At 44.6% G+C, this 23926-nt stretch overlaps 4 protein-coding genes across 6 annotated transcripts in view; 1 reads left to right on the top strand and 3 right to left on the bottom strand.

Annotated features, from left to right (window-relative positions):
• The window catches only part of ATPAF1 (ATP synthase mitochondrial F1 complex assembly factor 1), a 30231-nt gene extending 28801 nt beyond the window's left edge, over nucleotides 1-1430 (bottom strand). The window contains exon 1 of the mRNA XM_032303067.1: nucleotides 1052-1430. Within this exon, the coding sequence (XP_032158958.1) occupies nucleotides 1052-1371 (320 nt within the window). The 5' untranslated portion in view covers nucleotides 1372-1430. The remainder of the gene's footprint in view (nucleotides 1-1051) is intronic.
• Nucleotides 1431-2683: 1253 nt separating this feature from the next.
• Nucleotides 2684-3493, bottom strand: LOC116567770 (TM2 domain-containing protein 3-like). The gene has a single exon (XM_032303073.1). It carries the CDS (start codon nucleotides 3408-3410, stop codon nucleotides 2862-2864), a length of 549 nt encoding a protein of 182 aa, XP_032158964.1. The 5' UTR covers nucleotides 3411-3493; the 3' UTR covers nucleotides 2684-2861.
• Nucleotides 3494-6316: 2823 nt separating this feature from the next.
• On the top strand, nucleotides 6317-7788 carry TEX38 (testis expressed 38). Of its 2 annotated transcripts, none has more exons than XM_032303069.1 (2): nucleotides 6317-6338; nucleotides 7068-7788. In XM_032303069.1, the coding sequence occupies exons 1-2, from the start codon at nucleotides 6335-6337 to the stop codon at nucleotides 7658-7660; spliced, it is 597 nt and encodes a 198-aa protein (XP_032158960.1). In that variant the 5' UTR covers nucleotides 6317-6334; the 3' UTR covers nucleotides 7661-7788. The 2 variants fall into 2 exon arrangements, with proteins under 2 accessions (XP_032158960.1, XP_032158961.1); XM_032303070.1 differs by having other exon boundaries at nucleotides 6336-6429.
• Nucleotides 7789-9751: 1963 nt separating this feature from the next.
• EFCAB14 (EF-hand calcium binding domain 14) overlaps nucleotides 9752-23926 on the bottom strand; it is a 37950-nt gene continuing 23775 nt past the window's right edge. The window contains exons 6-11 of one of the 2 annotated variants that reach the window (XM_032303065.1): nucleotides 23096-23200; nucleotides 21935-22126; nucleotides 20169-20255; nucleotides 17411-17522; nucleotides 16289-16414; nucleotides 9752-13242 (exon numbers count right to left, since the gene is read on the bottom strand). In XM_032303065.1, coding sequence (XP_032158956.1) covers nucleotides 13067-13242; nucleotides 16289-16414; nucleotides 17411-17522; nucleotides 20169-20255; nucleotides 21935-22126; nucleotides 23096-23200 — 798 coding nt within the window. In that variant the 3' untranslated portion in view covers nucleotides 9752-13066. The remainder of the gene's footprint in view (nucleotides 13243-16288; nucleotides 16415-17410; nucleotides 17523-20168; nucleotides 20256-21934; nucleotides 22127-23095; nucleotides 23201-23926) is intronic. The other variant, XM_032303066.1, reaches the window with a different exon arrangement.

Here is a 23926-nt window from a genome sequence, read left to right as displayed (position 1 = left end):
AAGAAAGAGAAATCCTTGAGTATATTTGAATGCTGCTGGAAAGAGGGCAAAAATATTCATTCCTTTATTCTGTCAGTTTTTTCAAAAAGGGAGGAAGGTCAGCACAGCAGCAGTGAGACGGACTGGGGTGGAAGAGGGGAAAACTAGCTAGAGGATGACTGCAAGAGTCCAGAAGATGATGGAGAAGTATATTCAGGCCATGGAAGTAAAGATGAGACAGAGCTCAAGGAAGTTACAGTATGCAGCTTTTGGTTTCCTTTCTAAGACAAATGCTTGCCTACCCTGCCAGATTCTCTTCAAAGCCACTCTAATTTTCACCTTTCATTTTCTTCACCTCTTTCCACTTTAACTCTTAAGACCCTCTCTTGGTCCCCTTGCACGCACCTCAAGCCTCTTGATCTCCAAGTCCTTTCATCTGGAAGCTGAGGGGTAGTGTTAGAAACCCTGGATTCCAGATCAGATGAATCCCAAGGAGCTCTGTGTGACCTCTGGCAGGTCTTTGCTGCGGATTCAGTTTCTCCCTCTCAATGAGAGGGTTCAATGGATGATCCGCATGCGACTCCATTAGTTTTTGATGCCCTGCTCTCTCCCCCAACTTCCTTTCCTTGTATTCAGGGCTGTAGCTAGAAGCTTAGGAACCCTAGCTCCAGGCCAGGCCTCAGTGACTCAATATGTGACCTTGAGCAAGTCAAGTCCCTTCTCTAGAAGGCTCTATGTTCCCATTTCTATAATCAGGGCAGGTCTCTTGGAACCGTCTACCTCATTAAGGCTGACACAGGACTCCACCTCAGAGTTCTGAGAACTAGAGCACAGACAACTCGGGGAAGAGCCAGGACTTTGCGGAGACGCTCGTTTCTGGGACTAGCTGTGTGATGTTAGGAAGTCATCCTGCTTCTCTGAGCCCACAGACAGACACATCACACACAGAGTGCGGACAGTAACCGAGCCTGCTTCGCAAGGGTGTTCTAAGCACTGAAGGCGTGGGGTCCACCAGAAACACGGGTCGCGCGCCGCCCCTCCCCGCCCGCCGCCGGCCGGCCGGGGTCCGCACCTGCGCAGCTGCTGGATCTTGTCTCGGTAGCGGTCGTAGAAGGGGTTGGCTTCGAGCTCGGCTCCAACCCCGCTGCCGTCGGCGCCCCCCGCGGGGCCGCCCGAGCCGCGGCGCACCGGGAACACGCGCAACTGCGCGGGGGACACGAGCCCCAGGCCTAGGGCGCGGGTGCGCACGGCGCACAGCCCCCGGTACAGACCAGCCACCTGCAACACGGCCGGGCCCGTACCACCTGCCGCCGCCACGGCAGCCATAGCCGCCCCCGCCTCCTCCTCCCCCGGCGCGTCGGCCTCAGCCCGCGGCCAGCACGTCTGCTCCATCGCGCTGCCGGTCCGCCGCGCCCCTGCTCCGGCACCGAGGTTCCGCGCGCTCAAGGTTCCGGGCCCCCCGGGGCGGGGAGGCGGGGGCTCGGGGCTCGCGACTCCGCCACCCGCTCGGCGGGCGGCTCGGGGTGCCGCCGCTTGTCTCCTCCTCTCTCCCGCCCCAAGTTTGCCCGGCTCCACGCCCTCCGGCTCGGATCCAGCAGCCTCCGCGCTCCCTCTCCTCCAGAAAGCCTCTCGGATTTGCTGCCTTTCAGATTCTCTTGGCGCTCGCCGGCAGTAGTTGTCTGTTCTTCAGCATCCAAGCTCCTTTCCTCAACTATAATCACAGTAGCAGCTTCTCTTTCCTGGGTGTTTCTTTGTGCAGGACACCATCTGCTTCATATCCTGTGAGACAGGCCTTTTCTGTTTTTTACAGATGCAGAAACTGAGGCTGAGAGTCATTAAGAGACTTGCCAAAGTTCTACCCAAGGACTGAACTCTTTGCAAGATGCCAGCTGCCTCCAAAGCCTTGTCTCCCTCTACCTCTTGACACCCACCTTGAACTTGAGCCAAACCTCTTCAAAGAGACACCTGTGTCTGTCTCTAACAAGTATTGATTTGGGCTGTTTTTGATTCTTGTAATGCTCTTTTTTTTTCCCTCTCTGTTGACCCAATACCACCATCTTCTTCATCCCCTTGAACCAAGTGGGAGTTCCTGGGGTCAGACACAGTGACATCAACATCTCTGTATCTCACTTTCTCCCAGGACAGGGCCAGGCCTGGAGCAAGCCCACTACAATGGCATGATCAGTTTGCCTTTTCAGAAGTCCTTCCTGTCTGGGTCTTACCTGGTAGAAACCCCTCATGAATGGTAGACTCCTCCGGGGCAGGAACAGAGCGCCTTCGACTTTTCTCAGTCCAGCCTGCACTCATAGAGTTTGGCCCTAGGCCCTGGCCTGTGCTAGTAGTAGTGTGGTGGACTCGAGATTAGTAAGTCCTTCGAGTGTGCTGACCTAGACCTGCCTCAGGACCCTTGCACTGGCTAATGAACCCTCTGCTCGGATCTGCATGTGGCGGCCTCATCATTGATGGCTCAGTTCATAGGTTGGCACCTCAAAGGAACTTTTCTTGATCCATGCTGTCCCTTTATATTCTTTATCCCATTACCTCATTTTATTTTCTTCATAGTCGTTATGACATAGTAGTTATGATTAGGTATTTATTTCCTTGATTACTACTAATTCATGGATCTTACATTCTAGAAGGATGAAAGACAAAAAATGAAACAGCTGACCCTTGAACAGCACCAGTTTGAGTCGCAGAGGTCCACTTTTTTTGGTTTTTTGTTTTGTTTTTTGTTTTGTTTTATTTTATTTTACCTTCATCAAGGCAGGCAAAGTACAGATGCTGTACATTAAAAACATACAAATACATTAGTCACAGCACATCAACTCCTACCAGCAAAGAGACTTCAAAGCACTGTTCCTCTCTGAAGCACATAACCATGGCTAAATGTACAAAGAGCCATCTGCTGGTCCGACGTAGCCAACGCCAATCAGTAAGACATCTATCAGCGTCCATATGCCCAGGCCGCCAAAGCTGAAGAGCTTGCCGAGGCCTTCCCACCACTGGCCCAGGTAGAAACGGTCGGCTCCAAACCCACCGAGGGTGATGCTCAGAGCCAGAGCAGTAGACCACTTATTACCTCCAGTCCAGTTGCAGTACAGCATCTTTGGAAAAGTACGGTTACCCAGGCAATAAACGTGGTCCCGCACGGTGCAGTTGGCCATGTAACGCTGCGGGGGATAGGACACCGTCATGCAGCTGGTGGAATTGGAACACTCATAATCCGTTTCTGGAAGCTGCCAGCAAAACCTGCAAGTCATGTTGATGATGAAGTTCTTTTGGGATTTGAAGTCTTGATCAACACAGGTAACAGAAGGTTTGACTGTGCAGTCAAAGGTGACAGGTTTCCCATAGACACAGGAGAAATTTGTCTTGCATTCTACACAGTCTGCAGGAAGTTTGCTACACAAACCACTACTTGGACACTTCATCACATAAGGTGGGATATCAGTACTTTCTGCTGCCCTGGGAACTACTGTGAAAGTATGTGTTGGGCCCGGATCCTTTATTGACTGAGCCAGCGGCTCAGTCAGTGGATTTTTTACAACACTGTAAATGTGTGTTTTCTCTTGTGATTTCCTTAACATTTTTCTTTTCTCTAGCTTACTTCATTTGTAAGAATACTTGTTTTATTGTAAGAATATGACATATTGGGACAACTGGGTGGCTCTGTCGGTTGAGCTCCAACTCTTGATTTTGGCTCAGGCCATGATCTCAGGTTCACCCCCTACCCCATGCTCAGCATGCAGTCTGAGTCTCTTGCCCTCTGCCCCTCCCCCCACTTGTGTGCATGGGCTCTCTCAAAATAAATTAAAAAAAAAAAAGAGTACAGTATATTATATAATACACATACAAAATAGGTGTTAATCAACAGCTTGTGTTATTGGTAAGGTTTCTGGTCAAAAGTAGGCTATTAGTTAAGTTTGGGAGAGTCAAAAGTTGCACATGGATTTTCAACTGTGCGGGGATCATAGTCCCTAATCTGCTTGTTGTTCCAGGGTCAATTGTAAGGTTAGGTGATGATATAAGCTATGCAGGAAAACAAAGCAGGTTAAGAGAGAGAGAAAGAGAGAGAGAGATATGGGGATGCTTGAGCAGAATGTAGATGGAAATGAGGGAATCATCTGTCTGGCTATCTGGGAGAAGGGCCTTCCAGACTGAGGACACAGCAAGCGCATAGGCCTTGATGTAGGAGCATCATGCTTGTGGGATAGCAAGGAGGTTCTTACGTGAAGAGGTATGGGGAGGGGCAGTTAGAGCACTCTGGGCCCTGTAGACCTTTGTTAAGGACTTTGGTTTTTATTCTAAGTTAAGTTGGAAAGTCACTGTAGGCTTTGAGCAGAGAAGTAACATGCTCTACTTTTATTTTTTTAATTTACTTTTTTAAAGGATCATTCTGGCTTCTGGCAAAATACAGAACATGGAGGGAGGCGGGGGCAAGGATGGAAGCTCTCCCAAAGGTGACCAATTTGTCCTAGTTTACCTGACTTCCCTGGTTTTAGCGTCAAAAATCCTATGTCCTGGAAACCTCCTCAGTTCCAGGCAAAGTGGGATGGCTGGTCACCCTATGGGGAGACCAGTACTCCAAGTGGTGGAGGGTGGTGGGTAGAATGCAGTGATAGTGATGGGAAAGGGGTCATGTTCTGGATGCGTGTTGAAGGTGAGACCTAATGATTGTGGAAAGGAGTGAATGTGGCTATGAGGAACTGAAAGGAGTCAAGGTTGACTTACAGGCTTTTGTCCTGAACAACTGGAAGGACAGAGTTGCCATTTACAGACAGGAGAAGGCTGAGATAGGTTTTGGAGGATGGCTGGTCGGGAGTTTGGTTTGGGGTGTGTTCCTTTGAGATAACTTAATAGACTTAATCCCCTTAATGATAGGACTGTCAGCCAGGCTGTTAGGTGAAGGAGTCCAAAGTCTGGAGGAGCAGTTTGGGCTGGAGATAGAAAGTATGAGTTGTCAGTGCTTGTGTAATATTTGAAGCCATGAGTCTGGAGGTGATCACTGACAGAATGAGTGTAGTCAGAGGGTGGAGGATCCAGTCCTGGGGCATGCTGGCATTTAGAAATCAGGGAAAAGAGAGATCAGCAAAGAGACCGAAAAGCAGGAGCCAGTGAGCTAAGAGAGCTGAGCTTAAGCGGAACCTGGAGGGAAATCAGAGCTGAATGTGCCCTGAGTCCCATGCTGGGGGACTAGAAAGGGGGAAGTAACTAAGTGTCCCACTAGCTGGGCTAGGCCCAGGGGTGCAACTTCAGGGAGGGGGACTTGGGCTTCATTAAGGTGAGGCTTTCTAACTGAGCAGCCCCAGGAGGCGTGGCAAGTCTCCAACTCGGGTGAGTCCATGCGATGCTGATTGCTGGGTAGGGGACATCTACCTCCAGGGCTCAAGCATCTGACAGGAACTGCCCTTTGAACTGGAGATGATGGGATTCAGGGAAGCCAACAGAAATGACTGTGAGACAGTTGGGGGACTGAGCTGGGCCTTGAAGGATAAGTAGGTATTCAGTCCGGGGGAAGTGGGGAGGGATTCCTGGGTGGAGGAGCAGTGCGAGCAGAACTCCAGAGATGTGAAGAGGCCGAGAGTCTGGCCTGGTCAGAAGGCAAGGTATGTGAAGGATAGGGAGGATGATGAGGCTGGAAAGAGGTGTAGGGCTGGATGGTGGGGCGTCCCTACAGGGCCTGATGCCCAGGAAACACTTGCTGAAGGAAGATAACTAAACAAAAGAGAGATTGTAAGAGCCAAGGATGGAGGCACTGATCACTTAGTATCCTGGAGCAGGTTTTCTCCTGCAACTTGGTTATAGAAGTCTTGAAGGCAGGGCACCTGGGTGGCTCAGTTGGTTAAGCATCTGCCTTTGGCTCAGGTCATGATCTCAGGGGCCTTGGAAAGAGCCCCACATCAGGCTCCTTGCTCAATGGGGAGGCTGTTTCTCCCTCTACCTGTGCTCTCAAATAAAATCTTAAAAAAAAAAAAAAAAAGGTCCCGAAGGCAAGGCTGCCCAAAGTTGTGTGTGCTCCCTGTCCCATTCCTCCACTGGCGACAGGTAACCATCAACTCTTTCTTGAAGCCCAGAAACATGGATAGACCCCTGAAACACCTGGGGGCTCTTTCCTGGGGGCTTCTCTGTGGACTCATCATAAGAGGTGGAGGGCAGACCGTTCAGTGGGTGGGTCATTCCCCAGGAGTAGAGACTCACTAGGCCTATGAGACATCATTGGATAGAGTCCCTTGCTTCCATTAACCCAAGACTTCACAAGCCCTGCCCCTAGAATGTTTACTGCTCAGAATCCAGTGACCTCACCTTTGGGGAACAATGGGACTAAGTATTCCAGGGCCTTCTATTGGCAGGGCAGATGGGTAGGTGAGCTCCCTCTCCCCAGAGCTATCAGCTGGGTACCAAGGCTTGACCTTATGGATTCCCAGCAGGAGGACCTGAGCCTCCCTGGTGGTAAATGCCCTTCTAGTCCCTGCTTCTTGCCTTGTACCCTTAGCAGGGGACAGACACTCAGGGAAGAGCTTTTACATGGATGGGGTGGGGGGTAGCCCGTATGGAGGAGTGCTAAGCAGATAAGATATACTTTCCTCTAGAAAACTAGGGATTGAGGGCAGAGATTATGTTTCTCTACTGAACTGGGGGCGGGGAGGGGTGCGGGGAACAATGAATACCCTAGAGCCATCACAGTTGAATGGGTGGGTAAGGGGTATGGTGGAATGGGATGGGACATTGGTGTTCCCCATCACCTCTAGACTTACTTCCTTGATGGGCTTTGCCTTTAGTAAGTCTTCTACATCAGATGGATTGGATGGGTCCAGGGTTGGCAACAGGAGGCTTGACCAAGTCTGGGCCAGTCATGCCCCCTCTAGACCTAGCTTTCTTGATCTGTAAAGGGCTAACAGTGGCCTGAAATCATAGCATTGACTGAATAAGAGAATGATGAGACAAGCCAATGAGGAGGGAAGGGAGGAATGGAGAGAGTGGTGGAGTGGATGGGATAACTGATGACTGGGTTAGGGAGAGGAATAAGAAGTAGCTCAGGCTCCAAGTTAGAGTTATCAGCCCACTTGCCTTTTTCTTTCTTGCCTTAGTGTGGGTCTCACTGTACTTCGGCTTCCTGGGGCTGTGTTCTGTCGTAACCGGTGGCTGCATTCTCTTTCTGCACTGGAGGAAGAACTTGCGGCGGGAAGAGCGCGCCCAGGAGTGGGTGGAGGTGATGAGAGCTGCCACATTCACCTACAGCCCACTGTTGTACTGGATCAACAAGCGTCGACATTATGGCATGAACACAGCCATTAACACAGGCCCTCCCCCTACTGTCACCAAGACTGAGACTGAGGTCCAAAATGCAGATCCTCTGTGGGAGCTGGACATCCCTGAGAGCAGGAGCTCTGCTGCCCAAGACAGCAGCCCCAAGGTGGAGGTCCCCACCCTGCTACAACCTCCGCTGCAGCCCCTACCTTCCCCCATGCTGCCGTCCCACACCAGTGACCCCGTTCCGATTCCCGTCTTTCAGGAGGTACCCTTTGCTCCTTCCCTGTGCAACCTGCCCCCAATGCTGAACCACTCAGTCTCCTACCCTTTGGACACCTGTCCTGAGAGGAATGTCCACTTCCATTCCCTCCCCACTATGGCCCATGGAGACCACTGTTTCAGTACCAAGCCTCTCGCTTCAGAATTATAGCCTCCTCTCCAGGGTGGGAGCTGGAGGGACCGGGGGCAGGGCAGGAAAATACAGCTAATCCCAGGGAGGTGGTATTGACACAGGCCAGAGCCCATCTGGATGTCACATTATGAAAGACTGAAAAAAGCCCAAGGCTCCCTTGTGTCTCATTTGTCATTAGGAAGGCAATGTCCTTTCCCTGTTTGATGGGGGCACTTTGCAAAACAGCTGAAGGTCGTAAATGGAAACTGGAGGGTTGGCTGTGGGGAGAGACACCAAATCAGTACACATGAGTTCACCATTCCTCTGTTCAGTATTTAAGACCAAAAACGTATGCCAGACTGTGGGCCAGGTATCCAGTGGTACTGCTGTTCTGTGGGACATTAAGCACAGCTGCCACAAGAGTGAGAGCTGCTGGGGGTGCATGAGCGATAGCAGTTCACAGTGGCCGTGTCACATGTAAAACAAGTCACTGTGACATCCAGGAGCCATGCTGCTTTGCTGGCTGAATCACATTCTTTAATATTGATGATGCACTGAGTTCTTTCACGATTGTCTCCACATTCTGTCTAATACAAGAAAACTGCCAAATGGACCTCACAGTCCTCCACTTATAAAAAAGACAGTTTCCAAGGGCATCCTGTTTTCATGTTGCAGAGTTAGGTCTCAAATTCACATCTGCCTGGCATGAAGTTCTTGGTCTTCTCAGCATACACTGTAGTGTCCCTTCCCTGATGAAAAGTCCTGTTAGAAAACACGTGGCAAATGATTGTGTTTGTGTGTGTGCACATGCACATCTGCAGGGCATAATTAACTTGGTCCATGGATTGGCTTAGGGGGAGGGCTGGTTATTGAACCCTTTAAAATTACACACAAAATGTATTTTTAAAAATCTTTCTCAAAGGGATCCATGGACTTTCCGAAAGTTAACATCCACACTATATGGAGATATTTTTGTGCATTTTGGAAACAATCCTAAAAGGAGAGACAAAGAGAATACTGGTTATTTGGTCCCACTTTAAAGATAAGCAAGCCCATGGGCACCTGGGTGGCTCAATTGGTTAAGTGTTTCCTTTCAGCTCAGGTCATTATCCCGGGGTCCTGGGCTCAAGACCCCTCATCAGGCTCCCTGCTCAGTGGGAAGCCGCCTCCTTCCTCTCCCTCTGCTGCTCCCCCTACTTGTGCTCTCTCTCTCAAATATTAAATAAAACCTTAAAAAAAAAAAGGCCCAGCTCCATCCCCAGGAGATAAATTTTCCCCTTCACTTTGGGAATGAGGAAGTCATCTGACCATATTTGTAAATGAGTTAAACTTTATGTTGTCTTCCTTGAAGGGAAAGGCCACCCTGACCGGGTATGTTTGCTTATGTTTGTATGATCCTAGAACACCAGCAAACTTGTAGAGTTAATTTTTCTTATTCTTTTTTCTGTGTGTGAAAAAGTCCCAGCCCCTATATGACCATTCTCTTGGAATGGGTTTCACACACCGGCCCCACCCTGTATAAAAAGGCAACAGAACATTCCTTGTCAACACGCCCTTCTACTGAATCTTAAAAAACAAACAAAAACACCTCCAAGAAGCACACAAAACAAAACAAAAAACCAACAAACCCTCAACCAGCCAACCAAACCAAAAAAAATCCCCCAAACACAAAACACCAATGAAGACCCAAGTGGAACTTGACTGATAGAGACAGAGGAAGGGACTCCCTCCCCACTTAATCCATCCCCTCCAACCCTGAAGATGCCCAACCAGCAGCCTTCTCTTCTTCAGGCTAGATGCTGCAGTTTTTTTTTTTTAAAGATTTTATTTGCCAGAGAAAAGAGGGAGGAAGCAGCAGAGGGGAAGCAGGCTTGCTGCTGAGCAAGAAGCCTGATGTGGGACTTGATCCCAGGACCCTGGAATCATGATCTGACTTGAAGGCAGAGGCTTAACCAACTCAGCCACCCAGGCGCCCTGAGATGCTGCAGTTCTTAAGGCAGATTCTTCACCATCTGTTAGTGCTTGCTTTAAAAAGGAGAGTCTATAAAAATAGGGATCAAAGTAGATTCTTGTTTTCTTAGTAATTGAAGGTATGGCGGGGGAGGGGGAAACCATTAGTCACAGACACAGTGGGAGAAAAAGGAAATGTTTTATTTAGATAAATTAGCTGTATTACTGATATGAAATAAGCAAAGCTCAAGTCACAGACACCTTGAATTCACTCTCCACAAAGAACCAAAATTGCTCAGACATTACCAAAATAGCTCCGCTAAAGCAAAGTAGATTTACATTTCTTAATATGAGAAAACAACAAGGTAGGTTAGGTTCATATAACAATACACACTCTATAAATAGTCTCAGGAATACCCAAATGTGTTCTGGTTTGGATATGAAAGAAGGGACCACATCTAGCTGGTGTTGGTAAGTAAGCCAATGAGGTGTGTAGCAAACAAAAGCTGTCACTAAAAACAACTCAACAGCAGCCCATTATGAGTATGAGCCCATCACAGTCAAAGTCTTCAACTGTGACCGGCAAGACCAGCAGTGGCAGGTGGGAGCATTGGAGTTCCATCCAGCAAAGCAACTTAAAATGAGGAAATGGCCGCAGGTGTAGGGTGTCCTGTCCTAAGTGCCAGGTCCCTCTCTGCCCTTAAGAGGATGCTACCTTTCCCCCTAAGTCAGGTTCTCTACTCATTTGACTCTTCTCTTCCTAGAAGACCTTTTTGGTCCTCTGATTTCTAAGGAGGCTCTCGAAGTAAACATTATCCCAGAGAGTACAGGCAAAAAAAAAAAAAAAAAAGGACCGAGAAGCCATGCTTTGGGTCACTTAGGAAAGCAGTAGGAGGAGCTGCCAGGATGAAAAGGTAAAAGTATTTAAAACAAACACCAAAACCCAATCTTCCTCTCAGAGCTGAGACATGAGGCAAAGAGGCTTGAGTACAGCTCAAAAGTTACAGGTTAGGGAAGTTAAGACAACTTCCAAAGAAAACTCCCAAATTGTCACTGAAGAATAGGTTCGTCAAACTCTTTAAGCCAATGAGTCTCCTCAACCTGGAACAAGAGTTCCAGATGCCCTCGTTCTGCCTGGAAGCTAGGGCAGTAGCACGGCAAGGATATTCACAGTCTTGAGAGTGTGGCCGGAACACCTCTGCCAAAGACGACAGGAAGTCCAGCGGGCTTCAGGACCACGCGAGCCAGATGAGCTCGAGGTGGGGCGAACAGCCGAGAAACTGAAAAACAAAACTGAATTCTCCAGGTGGAGCTATCTGATACAAAAGAAAAGTACAGACCACAAAGAGTTAAGGGGTCCTCAGAGTATCTGCCTATGAATAAGAATTTGAAACTAAAATGGACAAGCTACATTACCCTCAAGTATATTTCATATAAATCAGTTCTCAAAAAAATACCTTCCAGGTACAGACATACTATTTATGGTACAGTATATACAAATATAGGAGTATAATTCAATTTATTGCTAGAATTTTATTTGGTTGTTACAAAATCTGTAAGGGTATATATATTTAAAAGGGGAGGGGGTGTTCATGGAAGGCAGCCAGAAGAAAAAGAGTTGTCTTCAAGTTACCTAAAGTGCCAGGCTAATTTTATTTTAACCTTTCTAAGAAAGAGAAAGAGCTCAATAGGCAAAAAAAAAAAAAAAAAAGGTTTGTTTTTTTTTTTTTTTTAATAGAGAGAAACACAAGCCATAGTGAGGTAAGCAGACACATTCATGGGAAAATACTTCATCTTGCTTTAACTAAATGTTCATCCTTTCAGGAAAAAAAAAATCAAAGTTAGTCAACACTAAACTGAACACCACATAAAGAAAAAACCAGCCCTTAAATGTTTAAAGGTGCTCAATGGCATCCCTGGGTAACAGGGCAACTTGGATGAAGTTAAAATGGAAACGAGCTCTACTAAAGAAGTCTGTGCCATGAAAGCTCTAGTTTCTCCCTGACTTGGTCTACAGAACAGTTAAGTTCCACAAAGTTCTTCCTTTTGTGTTGCCCAAGGCCTGTTTCTAAGAACAGCACAGCACACAAACACACACACACACACACACACAGGTGACATGGAGATGTGGTTCCTTCCAGTCTGGGGACCTTTTGTACCAGACCCATGGAAGTATTTAAAGGGAAGAGTATTGCACTTGCTTGTTATGAGATTTGAAAAAACTTGCTACCATCATGTGATGCCCCCTGCTTGATACTGTTCGGCATCCTCTGGACGGAATGCCTCTAGCTCCTTGAGCTGACAACTGTAAGGGAACCTGACCTGATTTCATGTGCTGCATTTCACAGCAGAGCATAGAAGAACACTTCTATGTTCTATGTTCTGTGAGCATTTCACAGAAGAACATATGAAGTTCTTCTTGGTAAGCCTCCAGGCAAAATGTCAAGGGGTTTCCTGGGTTACAATGAGGGGCAAAGCTATCCCCTAAAGCCCCTCCTGGGTAGCCAGGTGGAGACAGTGAGCGGAGGAGCACAGACCTGCTGTTCAGAATGGAGGCTGGGCCAGAGGTGGCAGCCGCTACAGCTGAGAGAGGGTTGAGTGGGTGGGTGGGGGAAGACAACGTAGCTCCCTCAGTGGGGAAAATGCAGCTCCCCACTGCAGAACTGTTTATGCTCATAAACTCTGAAAAAGGATTAAAAGTGAGAAAAACCCCCAACAAGACTTGTCTGGTTCACAGGTGGGGATCAGCTGAGGATACAGCAACAAAGAGCCAGACTCTTACTTTCCTGAGCCTAGAGGCAGCACAGTCCTGACAGGGTCACCTCCCCAAATCTGGTCCTCCAGCTTCCAGGCCAAACCCCACAACAGCACCTGAAGGAGGTACCTTAAGGAGACATGGACAGTTTTACTGTTACCACATTAGTGATTTTTAATAACAAGTCATTTGTTCACAGCCTGTTTCAAGCCATTCTTCTGACGTCCCACAAAATATGCACAATTCTTTCTTTCATTTTAAATATTTACAAACAGAAAAGGCCTAGCTTTTAAAAGAAAGACATTTTCTGAGTCTGTATAAAGTGCAGCTAATTTAAGGCAAATTTATGTGAAATATAAAAGGTGGCTTAGTCTCTCTATATACACATTTTCCAGTTTTAAAAGAGAAGGTCTCCTTCCCCTAAAAAAAAAAAAAAATTAAAAAGGAAAGAGAAAAGAAAAAGAGGGCCTGACTTTTTTTTCCTGGCAATTTTGAAATTAAGATCTTATTGGCTTTAGGAAATCATAGATTTCTGAATATCATATAGGTAAAATGGCCTTTTTTAAAAAAATAACTTTTCTTTATAGCTTTTCAAACAAGTTAAAAGGTGGCAATGTGTCTGCTACAGTAGTCTGGAGGACTGGAGGATCGACGGGTAAGTAAAAGGGTTGTTTGCGTTAGGTGAGTAGATGTTAGGTAGTCCTGGGTATATACCCATTTCTAAAATATGCCTGATGAGGCTAGACACCTAAAGCTACCCTTAGCTCCAGGAAAGAGTATCTTCCATCGTCATCAGAATCAAATGCTCTCAAAGTCTCAAGTTCTGGTACAGCAGAACCTAAGGAGTTCCTGATTTCCTGGTAGGTCAGCTTCCCATCCATGTCCTGGCCAGTCTTGTGGAATAAATCCTGAAGATCTGTTAAAAAGGAATTACAAAAAAATGTTTATGTCTATACATATAGCTGAATTTACTCAATAGTTTTAAAAGTAGTCTCAGTTGAATGTAAAGCACTAAAAGCTATTTTGCGGACTTTGTTTCCAAAAGATAAGGCTTACTATCTCACTGAATCAGATGAATTCTTGACCCTTTAAGAATGAGAGGAACAGGGACACCTGGGTGGCTTAGTCAGTTAAGTGTCTGCCTTCGACTCAGGTCCCTGGGATGGAGCCCCACATCAGGCTCCTTGCTCAGTGGGGAGCCTGCTTCTTCCTCTGCCTGTTCTGCCTGCTGCTCTCCATGCTTCAGCCCTCTCTCTGACAAATAAGTAAATAAAACCTTTTAAAAAAGAACAAGAGGAACACTGGAACTATCCTTCCAAAACAGAAGCAGTGATAGATAATCACAGAGAGAAATGAATGGGCTGGCATTCTCTCTGTCCACAGCTTTCCTTTTAGATTTGCCAGATTCTATTCTTCTGTTGAATGGGTAAAAAGGACTAGAGAAGCCTTAAAAGCTAATGATAGGAGCTGAGCCTGTAAAACAAACTATGGCATACTGTTAGTCAAAACAGGGTTATCATATGACCCAGCAATTCCATTCCTAGGTATATACACAAAAGAAATGAAAACATATCCCATATCAACACTTGTACATGAATGTTCATAGCTGCATTATTCCTACTACCCAAAAAGTAGAAACAATCCACATGTCCATCAACCAATGAATGGATAAAATGTAGTATATCCATACGATGGAATATTATTTGGTCATATAATGGAATGAAACACTGCTACAGGCCACAACATGGGTGGAACCTGAAAACATTATGCTAAGGGAAAGAAGCATGTTGAAAGAAGCATGGATATGAGGCTAGGGATCATATGATACTAATTATATGAAATAACCAGAACAGGCAAACCCAAATTTTGGCTGAAGGATTAGTGGTTGCCAGGGGCTAGTGGGTGGAAGAGTAGGGAGTGACGATTTAATGTTTAATGTGTATAGGATTTCTTTCTAGGATGATAAAAAATGTTCTGGAATTAGATGGTGGTGATGGTTGTACAACATGTGAATATACTAAAAACTGTGAATTATTTAAAAGGGTGATTACTATGGTATGTGAATTCTATCTCAATTAAAAAGAAAAGGCAGAGGACTACAGACCTCTTCAAAGTGATACATACAGTATATAAACAGCATCAGGCACCTGTATGCTCTTTCTCTCTCTCCCAGATGAGAGAGAGTAGTATCACCCGTTGATCTGTAGCTTCTTTCAGATTTCGAAGATATTATTTGAGCCAACAAACAAGACTGGACAGTTTCTATCAATAGTCTCTTCTGGTATTTTCTCCAAGGCCTCATAATGAACACTAAGGAAGGCTGATTACTTACATAATATTTTAAAAGGACTTGATTATGTCCCCACAGAATGACTTAATAGATTTAGTCTCTAATACTAGAAGATAGTCATGAGGCTTCTGTTTCTTTAGAATTCTTCCCTAAACCCTTCTCCCTCTTTTCATTTAGTTAACCCCACACCTAGATTCTATAGGCCTCCTGCTGTTTGGTACTTAGGAAGAATGGAAATGGCCTGGGGGGATGAGGTTGTGAGCTTTTGAAGAAGGTCCCCCTTTCAGTCCTGAGACAGATCAGAGAAAAGGCAGGAAAATCTCAAAAGCTCCGAAAGCCAGAAGAAGCAGGTGGGACTGCCTGCCACCAAGTGGCTAGCTGGAAAATGTTTTTTGTGTATATGGGGCATGAGCTTATAAAATTGGTAGTAGTAGTCAAATAAAAATCTTATTGCTGCTTTGGGTCATTTCAAAAGTATAGTCATCCAAAGTACATAATGCCTATGTCAGAGACTGAAGTACAAGTGTTAAGATGGCTATTTCTTAATCTGCCCTAACAGTCTCTCTACCATTCATTCTCATCAATTCTTGATGTAATAAACAGCAAGTGGGAGAAGATACTTGTATTGAAAAATAAACAATTTAACACTCTCCTGTCTCCCCAGAAAATATAGAGAAAAAAAAAAACTGGGGGTAAGGGGAAAAAGTAATTGCATTTATATGGCAATATAAATTAAAGTCTTCTATGCTTTGAGCATTAATTATAGACTGTAGATAATTCATTCACTTAACAAATACGTGTACCAGGCACTATGCTAGAGGCTGGGAGTAAAATTAATTTTCTATCTTCCCAGGAAATTACAACAGAGTGACATGTGCTAAACAGGGGTAAATATAAAATATTCTAAGAGGTCATACACAGGAAGCACCTAATCCACTCCTAGGAGGTAAGATAATGTTTCCTGGTGGAACAACACCTAAGTTAAGGTGGAGAGCCCAGCAAAGGTAGGAGGGTAGGAATGGGTGATTTTATAGGCAGTTGGTGAATGCAAGATCAGGAGACTCAGCAGCACAATGAAGGACAGCATATATGCTGCTGGAGGCAAGGTAGACCCGTTTACTGAGCATCATCTCCTTCCTACTAATATTTATGTTTCTGATTTTCAGCCAAAGGACCCTCATTTTTGGAAGGCCTTAGCAAATAGGGTCAACTTCCACTTCACTAATCTCACAGTGTTGTGGTTGCTTGTTTGCCTTCTCCACTAAACTCACATCCTTGAGGAAAGTGAGATCGTATCTTAAACTGTATCCTCAGTGCTTATCACTGGGTCTAATTAGGCACTCACTGAAAAAATGAACGCTCTCTAATGCACCGGTTAAGAGTGCAAACTTCGGTGTCAGACTGTCTCCGTGTAAATTCTGCCTCAGTCCACTGTGTGCTCTGTGGACTTAGGCAGTCTTCCTATCGAGAAAAGTGGGTATAACACATGAATACTTATGTTCCCAGGGCTGTTAATGGGATTATATGATGTGATGCACAGTATATCAAATATCTGGTTCACAGGAAGTACTCAGTCAAGGTCAGATAGGATTCTTTTTCTTATAAGATAAAAAAAATTACAAAGTTTTAGTTTTGAACATTATCCCTATTACTCCATGGTATAAAAATTTACCTTCAATGCTAGAAATTCCTGGTAGGGCAATAGGTCTTAGCTGCGCAGCTTTCCCAGTTTGACCTCCAAGAGACTGTGGAAATTTTGGCGATGCTGACGGCTTTGATGTGAAACTCTGTACTTGCTCTGTAACAAACACATACCACTCTAGTATCATCATATATGACACTATATTAAATGAGTTCTGAAGGTTACTTTTTAGGGCAATTGTGTATGTACTTAATTTAAGAGAAATAGTTGAGAATTAAGTAGCACAGTGACTACAGGAAGCTCAAGATATGTTGTGTGGACAAGTGAAGATCAATCAGTATCATATAACATTAGATTTAAGCTGTAGGAAGCCCATGGGAAACTCTTACAGTACAAGTTAGCATTTATAGGTTTACGTGCTAAGAGTTCAAGCTGCAAGTGAGAACAGCACTGGATATTTAATATCCCAGGAGCCATACCATAAGCCTGATCTGGGGTATGTGCCACCAGATCAGCTTGTGTGGAAAGAGGGTTTTCATACGATTATGCAGTGTGATATTAGGACAAGGGCTCCCATTGTAGTGTCCCCCATCCAAAAGAGAGTAAGAGAGGTTGAATGCTTTCCCCCAAATGAAAAAGTATTTGCAGGTAGTGGGGGTCAAGGCCAACCCAGTCCAGTTATATCCTTGGGGCTAATATTGATTAGGTATGTCCCTACCTAGAGCCAAGGGCCTTTCCAACTATGATCCTATCATTATTTGTTAATGGTTTTTCAGAAGGACTAATATTCATTTTTAAGTAAATTTTATGCACTTAGAGTAATGAAAAGACTCCGTAAACAACATTTAGGCCTGGTTTAATATACGCTATGACAGTTACATTTTTGCCTATAATTGGATGCAGGCAGCATGGAGAAGTCTATTTCAAGCTAAACATTACCCATTCTTTCCTTAATAGACTGGAATACAAATCATGTACAAAATGGGCTTTTTCTAAATGAAACCAAAGTGTATCAGCTTCATGTCGATGCACTCAGGCATCATTCCCTCAGTTTGATCGGTCCTGCTAGAACACCTTTCCCCACTCCCTGTGTGGAAGGCAAGCTGCCCAAGCCTGCGTGAAATATTCAGGAGCCAGCCCCGAGTATCTCACCTTTGTCAGCAGTGTCTGAAGGCCTGTTGCTCTCAGGTTTGTTTGTGAGAGCACTGATCAGCTGCAGTTTCTCTCTTAGCTTGGATACTTGAGAATCTGAACTATCTTCTTCCTGCCCAAAACAAAGATCACAAAAGGCTTAAGGTGGAAATAAGACCTTATCTGATTCTTCATTATATTCCCAGAGCCTATTTAGCATGTAGTGCTTGACTTCCAGTATGTTCCCTACTAAAAGTAACAAAAGAATGAATCAACAAATATTAGAGATACCTTTGGTACTCAGAACTGATAAGGGCCTAGCAGGATTTGAGGCTAGACCATTAAGGGGAACATTATGCGACAGATGACCTGATTCACTGTGAACATTTGGCTGATGGGGGAAGGCATGCATGTGTCAGCAATAAAGGAAATGTACCCTTGCTCAGGTGGTCATTCAACACCCATTTCCTAAATGAGTAGATATTATTTTCTAGGAACTATTTCACACTAAATAATTTTCCTGATATCTTACTTCACCTTGTGACTAGACAAATTTAGGGACAGCATTACACTCTTATCACCTTAAGAAAAAAATAAAACAACCAATCCTGGCTTTTCCTTCTCTCCCGCCACGGTGAGGATTCAACTGGTGGCAGGAACTGCAAAATTTCTAATTCATTGACTTACTTATATCTTTTTAAAAAGTTTCTTCTCTATGCCCTTTCTCATTCCCAGGATGATCCACCAAGTGGCATATAAAAAATACATTTAATTGTTCAAAAAAAAAAAGAGAGAAGTCTGGTTTTATGAGGCTTAGGCTTTTTAAACTGCTCAGTCTAGTGTGAAACGTCCTGATATTATATTCAATTAGATTTATTACACGTTTCTTTTATTTAATTATTTCTCTCTGATCTTTATCTCTACTCTCATAATTACTATATAGAAGACCATTCTTGGTTTATTAAGGAGCTAATATATGGACACAGGTGACTAAAGCTAGGTACTAAATACTTGAATTACAAAGAAATTAGAGAGGAATTACATCCAGTTAGGATGCTTAGATGCGGGATGCTTAGGACAAAGGGACCAACACACTGGGATGACAGTTTAAAACACAAAGGGTCTGAAAACAAAACCAGGAAATTTAGGTAAAAAATGTATAATATGATTCTGAGGTTTACTATTAAAATCTGGACTGTTGCTGATATCATTATGAATCTCCAGCAATAACCACCTGTTACTTTTTGTGCTCAACATTTACATATGATCTTTGGTTTTTCTTGTCATTCCCCAGGTGGATTATTTTTATTTTTGTGCAGAAGCAGTTAAAAAATTCAACAAAAGCCTAGCTCACAAAGCATTAAAATCTTAATATATCTTGGGGTGCCTGGGTGGCTCGGTGCGTTAAAGCCTCTGCCTTCGGCTCAGGTCATGATCTCAGGTTCCTGGGATCGAGCCCCGCATCCGACTGTCTGCTCAGTGGGGAACCTGCTTCCTCCTCTCTCTCTGCTTGCCTCTCTGCCTACGTGTGATCTCTATCTGTCAAATGAATGGGTGAAATCTTAAAACAAACAAACAAAAAAACCTTAATATATCTAGACTATATGAAATAGTTAAGGAAGAACAAATATAGATGGAAAGTATTACATTGAAAACTGCCTGTACTATGGTTCATTTCCAAGTGCATTTCCTCTGAACCTCATATCCTTGAGCTCCTCACATACAACGGGCATCTCAGATGGTATTTTAGTCACTCAGCCACAATCTTCCTGGCTTTCACTTTATCCTAGTCCATATCTTATAATATTAACACTCTAATCACAGAGAATGTTGCAAATAAACTTTCTTTCCTGGGATATCAAAGCATATCACAGATTGCCTTACCTTGACAATATATCAGGGAAGAACTTAAAAAAAAAACAGGGGCAGGGACAAGGTGAAAGCAACAGGCTGGGGCTTAAATGGACTATGTACGTACTGAGTCGGCAAACTAAAAATAAATGCTGATTAGACACCAGTTTTTGATGATCTGCACCTCTATTCTTTGTCATGAGTACAGTTAATTTACTCCCTTAGATTAAAAGTCATTTCCTGGGATGCCTGGGTGTCTCAGTTGGTTAAGTGTCTGCCTTCTGCTCAGGTCATGATCCCAGGGTCCTGGGATGGAGTCCCACATCGGGCTACTTGCTGAGGAGCTTCCCCCTCTCCTGCTTGTGCACTCCCCCTCTCTCTCTCAGAGAGAGAATAAAAAAAAATCTTAAAAAAAAAATTCATTTCCTTAGGGAAGCTTTCCTGGTCCCTACTAACATCTTCACCATACCCTGTATTTTTCCTTTGTAGCATATATCATATTCTTGCTTAACTAATTATTGTTCAATTAGGTATTAATGATTTTCTGACTTTAAGTTCTACCAAAATAAAGGTCTCATGTCTGTCCTGTTCACTGTGGTCACCCTAATTCCTTGCAATGGCCAGGCACAGGGCAGATGCCTGATAAAATACTCCCTTGTTCACTAATATACTAATTTACTTATCACTTTGTCTTGAAGTTGCTGCCAATGGGAGATCAAAGTGCTCATTTTGAGAAAGAAACAGTAGCTCAAAAGCACAAAGATGCTGGTGTGGTTTGTTTTTAAGTGAATCCTCCATGTGGGGCTTGGACTCCTAATCCGGAGATTGAGAGCTGCCCGCTCTACCAACTGAGGCGGCCAGGCACCCTTCAAAAGCATGGAGATACTACTACAACATTTTTACCTCAAAATAAGCCCCCCTTATATACCTTGATGCTTTGGGTTTTTAATGTATCTGGTTTGTGGGTCACTTGATGCAAGGATTCTCTTTTCAGAGTGGTGGCTCTTTCATCCATCTTAAAGGGTAAAAACAACAAGATTAAAGGCAAACATTAAAACTTAAACAACATCTAACACTTTTAAAACAAACTGGTCAAACTTCTTTAAAGGTTCTCAGCGCACTTTCAACAGAAATACCAGTAGGCGAACGAGAGGGGAGGGAGAAATGTTGCTGAGATACAAAGCTGAAACTGGTGCTTCACAAACCTTAAAACTTCTGAACCATAAACAGCGAGAGGACTTATACCCAGAAGCATGCTAGGTAGGATGCTGCTGGAAGACACAGCAGGACAAATGGTACTACCAACAATTTCCTCTCTGGAGGAGAAAAAAGTGGAGAGGAGAGGGACAGGATGGGCAGTTTGGGGCAGAAAATCCTCACTGTGAGCCCTGAAAACCTTCAAGGCCTACTAACTCATAAAATCACCCCAAATTCCTAGCCCAGACTTAGGTGAGTTCAAAAGTGCTTTTTAAAATAAGGCCCCCTGGGGTGCCTGGATGGTTCAGTCGTTAAGCACCTGCCTTCTGCTCAGGTCATGATCCCAGGGTCCTGGGATGGAGTCCCGAGTCAGGCTCCCTGCTCAGCGTGAAGCCTGCTTCTGCCCCTCCCTCAGCCCCTGCTTGTGTTCCCTCTTCTGTGGTCTCTCTCTGTCAAATAAAGAAAATCTTTTAAAAAAAAAAATAAATAAAATAAAACAAGGCTCCTTTAATCTTCTCAGCTTTGCAGGATATGACACGCCTTTGTAAAGCAGGAGGGGGAACAGGTCTTCTGATTCCATCCTCCAAGCCACGTCCAGCAAGCTGCCATGGCTCCACTGTGGCTAATCCGGCTCACAACCTGATGTCTGGGTGCTGGGCTTCAATTTTCCTTGTGGGCTTGCTTCTAGCTCTGCTACTTTCCTCCCATTTATGGTACAATTTCTTGTTTTAGGTTTGCATTTCTTTACATATGCCTGTGTCTTTGCTGTAGGACATCTTTAAGGGTGGGGCTTGCAGCTATTTAAAAAATAATCCCTGTGGATCCCAGCACAAAGTCCATATGAAGGGGATTAAAAAGCACACACTTTATTGACAATAACATGAAAACCAGTAAAACACATGGTCTGCCAGCATCAGTGGCTTAGGTCACTTAGTATGCTTGTGTAAAATGAGAGGATGGACTCAATGATATCTTAAGTGGAGGAGCTGGTCTGGCCTGGTCTGTTTTAAATGGCTTTCCTGTGTTACATGCAAAAGTTTCACCCTAACATGCAGACCAAGCAGGATAAATCTGAAAGTCAAGTTCAGGCTTAAAGCAACAGCAAAAGATTCTTTAGTCATTGTCACTGTCAATGCTCCCACCCTTACCAACTTAAAAAAGAGCACGAAGACCTCCCTTGGAAGTATGTGCCAGAGCTTCCCCACCAGACTGGTCACTGGTAACATGACAGGAGGCTTGTCATTCCTGCCAATGACTTGTGGTGTGGCCCTGGCAAGCCATGCAACTCCTCCTTCACACCTCCCCTTCCAGATCAGGGCTAACTCTGCCTGTGTCACTCTTTATCACAAAGCTAGTGTGAAGCATGGTCTGTTTCGAACATGTAGCCTCTCAAACGTGCCAGGGGACTGGATCTGAAAAGTCTGTGGAGTGTCATCCACGTACAGACAAAACACACTGCAACACAGAACATACCGCAAAGGATCCAAAAAGGCTTACCATGCTGAGGGACAGGTTCGCTTGCTTTTCTACCTTGCTCACAGCAACAAGATCTGTTTCTATCAAGTTGATTCTCTGGGTAAGGTTACTGACTGTCTCATTCATCCCCTCGAGTTTAAGATCATTCTGCCTCTGGTACCCAACTAGGGCACTGTTTACCTCCTCTAAAGAGTTGTGAAGGTACAGGATGTCCTGGAGTGGAAATAAATCAAATTGTGGAATCCAGCTAAAGACATACACTCGACAAGCAGGCCAGGAGCACTAAACAACCATTACTATGTCACGTTACTGAAGTAAACTCCTTTTCCTGGTTTAGACCATTGATTGTCTGTCTTGGCTCTGTTCCTCCACTCTAAATTGCTCCAAGTCACTCCCTCTGGAATTGTTTGACCTCAGCTAGACAAGAGGGGAAAGGGGACTACCTACATGATTCACTCTCTGGTCCCAGAAAGCTGAGAGCTTGGAAATTGATTTCCCAATGTTTACCTCACCTGCTGGCAGGAAAGCTTGCTGGGTTATTAACTGAAATGCCTATTAACCCAATTTGTCAGAACAAAACTACCTTAGGAACAATACCAATTACGGAATTGGCTCATGTAGCAAAACCATAACAAGTAGTGCATTATTTAGTACAAGATTCAATTATTTTTATTGACATCCTCTAGTACTGATTGCCACTTAAAAAGGAATGATGACTATAGGTTTTAGAGGGCATTAAACTCAGGACAGGAATTCTTCTTAGTGAAGATTTCCTTTATTCTCTTTAATGTGATTCTGAATTCAATAGCTTTTTCCCTCCTCTTGTCTTTAGAAAATCTTGACTTCCAGGGATATGCTTTCCAACATTTTAGAAATGTTAACTTGCCCAGATTGTTACTTTTCATAAACAGTTTCAGGAGAATTTGGCTATCCTATGTCTTCCAAGATGTGAAAAGGAATTTACTCCACTGATTGACATGCAGGGGAAGAGAGCAGAGTGCCAAAGAAGAGCCAGGATGGCATCTTGGATTCCTAAGATAGCAAAACACATTGCTGTCTGCTCAGCTCTCAGGCAGGCAAATATATGCCTGGGATGAGGCGTGACAACACTGAGCCCAACTATTCAGGCAGCCCCCAGAGTCCATTGTGGGCACAGGGAGTTAAGCCAGAAACAGAAAGTACCTGTTTCAAATTCTCACTGTAGGTTTTATTGTCAAATTCTGATGAAGCTGAAGGTGATGGAATGAGCTGGTTGCTTCCACTGGTCTCTTTTAAGAAGTGCTGATTCTGTTAACAGAAATGGAGGTTAGTATAGGCAACAGCGAATTACCAAGCCTACTTAACTATCTGGGATGGTCCTAGGACATTCTAGTTTCTCAGAGAGGGCATTCACAGATTAATCAACAATTATTTCCCAGGAGTCTACAGTGCGACCAGTCTTGTGCTAGGCCGCAAGGGCAGCAGATTCTTTTGGGAATGCCAGCCTGACGCATGGACTGGACCAGCAGCACCCAGACACATCAGGGAACTGAGATCTGCCCAGTCTGTTTCTTGTCTCTGAATGGGGAATGAGCTCCCCAGAACCAGTCCTTCTCTCCTCTATTATCTATACTCCCAGAGAAACTACAGAATCAATAGAACCTCCCAGGGGCCAACTCAGTCTGGACCTGGCTAGTGTCATCACTTCCCCAGGACTAAAGAGGTTTGTGCACTCAAGGAATAGCCAGCCATGTAACCACTAGCCTTGGGCTCTAAGGACAACAACCAATCATACACATTATTCATTTTTCAGCTTTTACAGCATATGCCGAGATTTATGTCTGAGTGTTACCCTTCCCTTCCCATCCCCTTCCCACTGCTAAAGTCTCTCTTGGCAGAGACTGAAGTATAACACATTGATATACACTTTTTCCCTCTAGTAGAAAAACTTTGGATGGCTTAATCTTTCAGAGCTTGTATCTATGACTTAGTATAAAATGTGCCAGTGGTGAGGATTACCATTGGCAACCATGG

Source organism: Mustela erminea, chromosome 10 (assembly GCF_009829155.1).
Source record: "Mustela erminea isolate mMusErm1 chromosome 10, mMusErm1.Pri, whole genome shotgun sequence".
Taxonomy (NCBI): Eukaryota; Metazoa; Chordata; class Mammalia; order Carnivora; family Mustelidae; genus Mustela; species Mustela erminea.
Note: the sequence above shows the minus strand (reverse complement) of the source record. Positions and strands in the feature narration are given on the sequence as shown.

Coding starts and splice junctions, on each gene's coding strand:
- LOC116567770 (XM_032303073.1), bottom strand. CDS start 3,410: ATGAAGTGTCCAAGTAGTGGTTTGTGTAGCAAACTTCCTGCAGACTGT.
- TEX38 (XM_032303070.1), top strand. CDS start 6,393: ATGGATTCCCAGCAGGAGGACCTGAGCCTCCCTGGTG. Junction 6,430..7,067: donor GGACCTGAGCCTCCCTGGTG/GTAAATGCCCTT, acceptor TTCTTGCCTTAG/TGTGGGTCTCACTGTACTTC.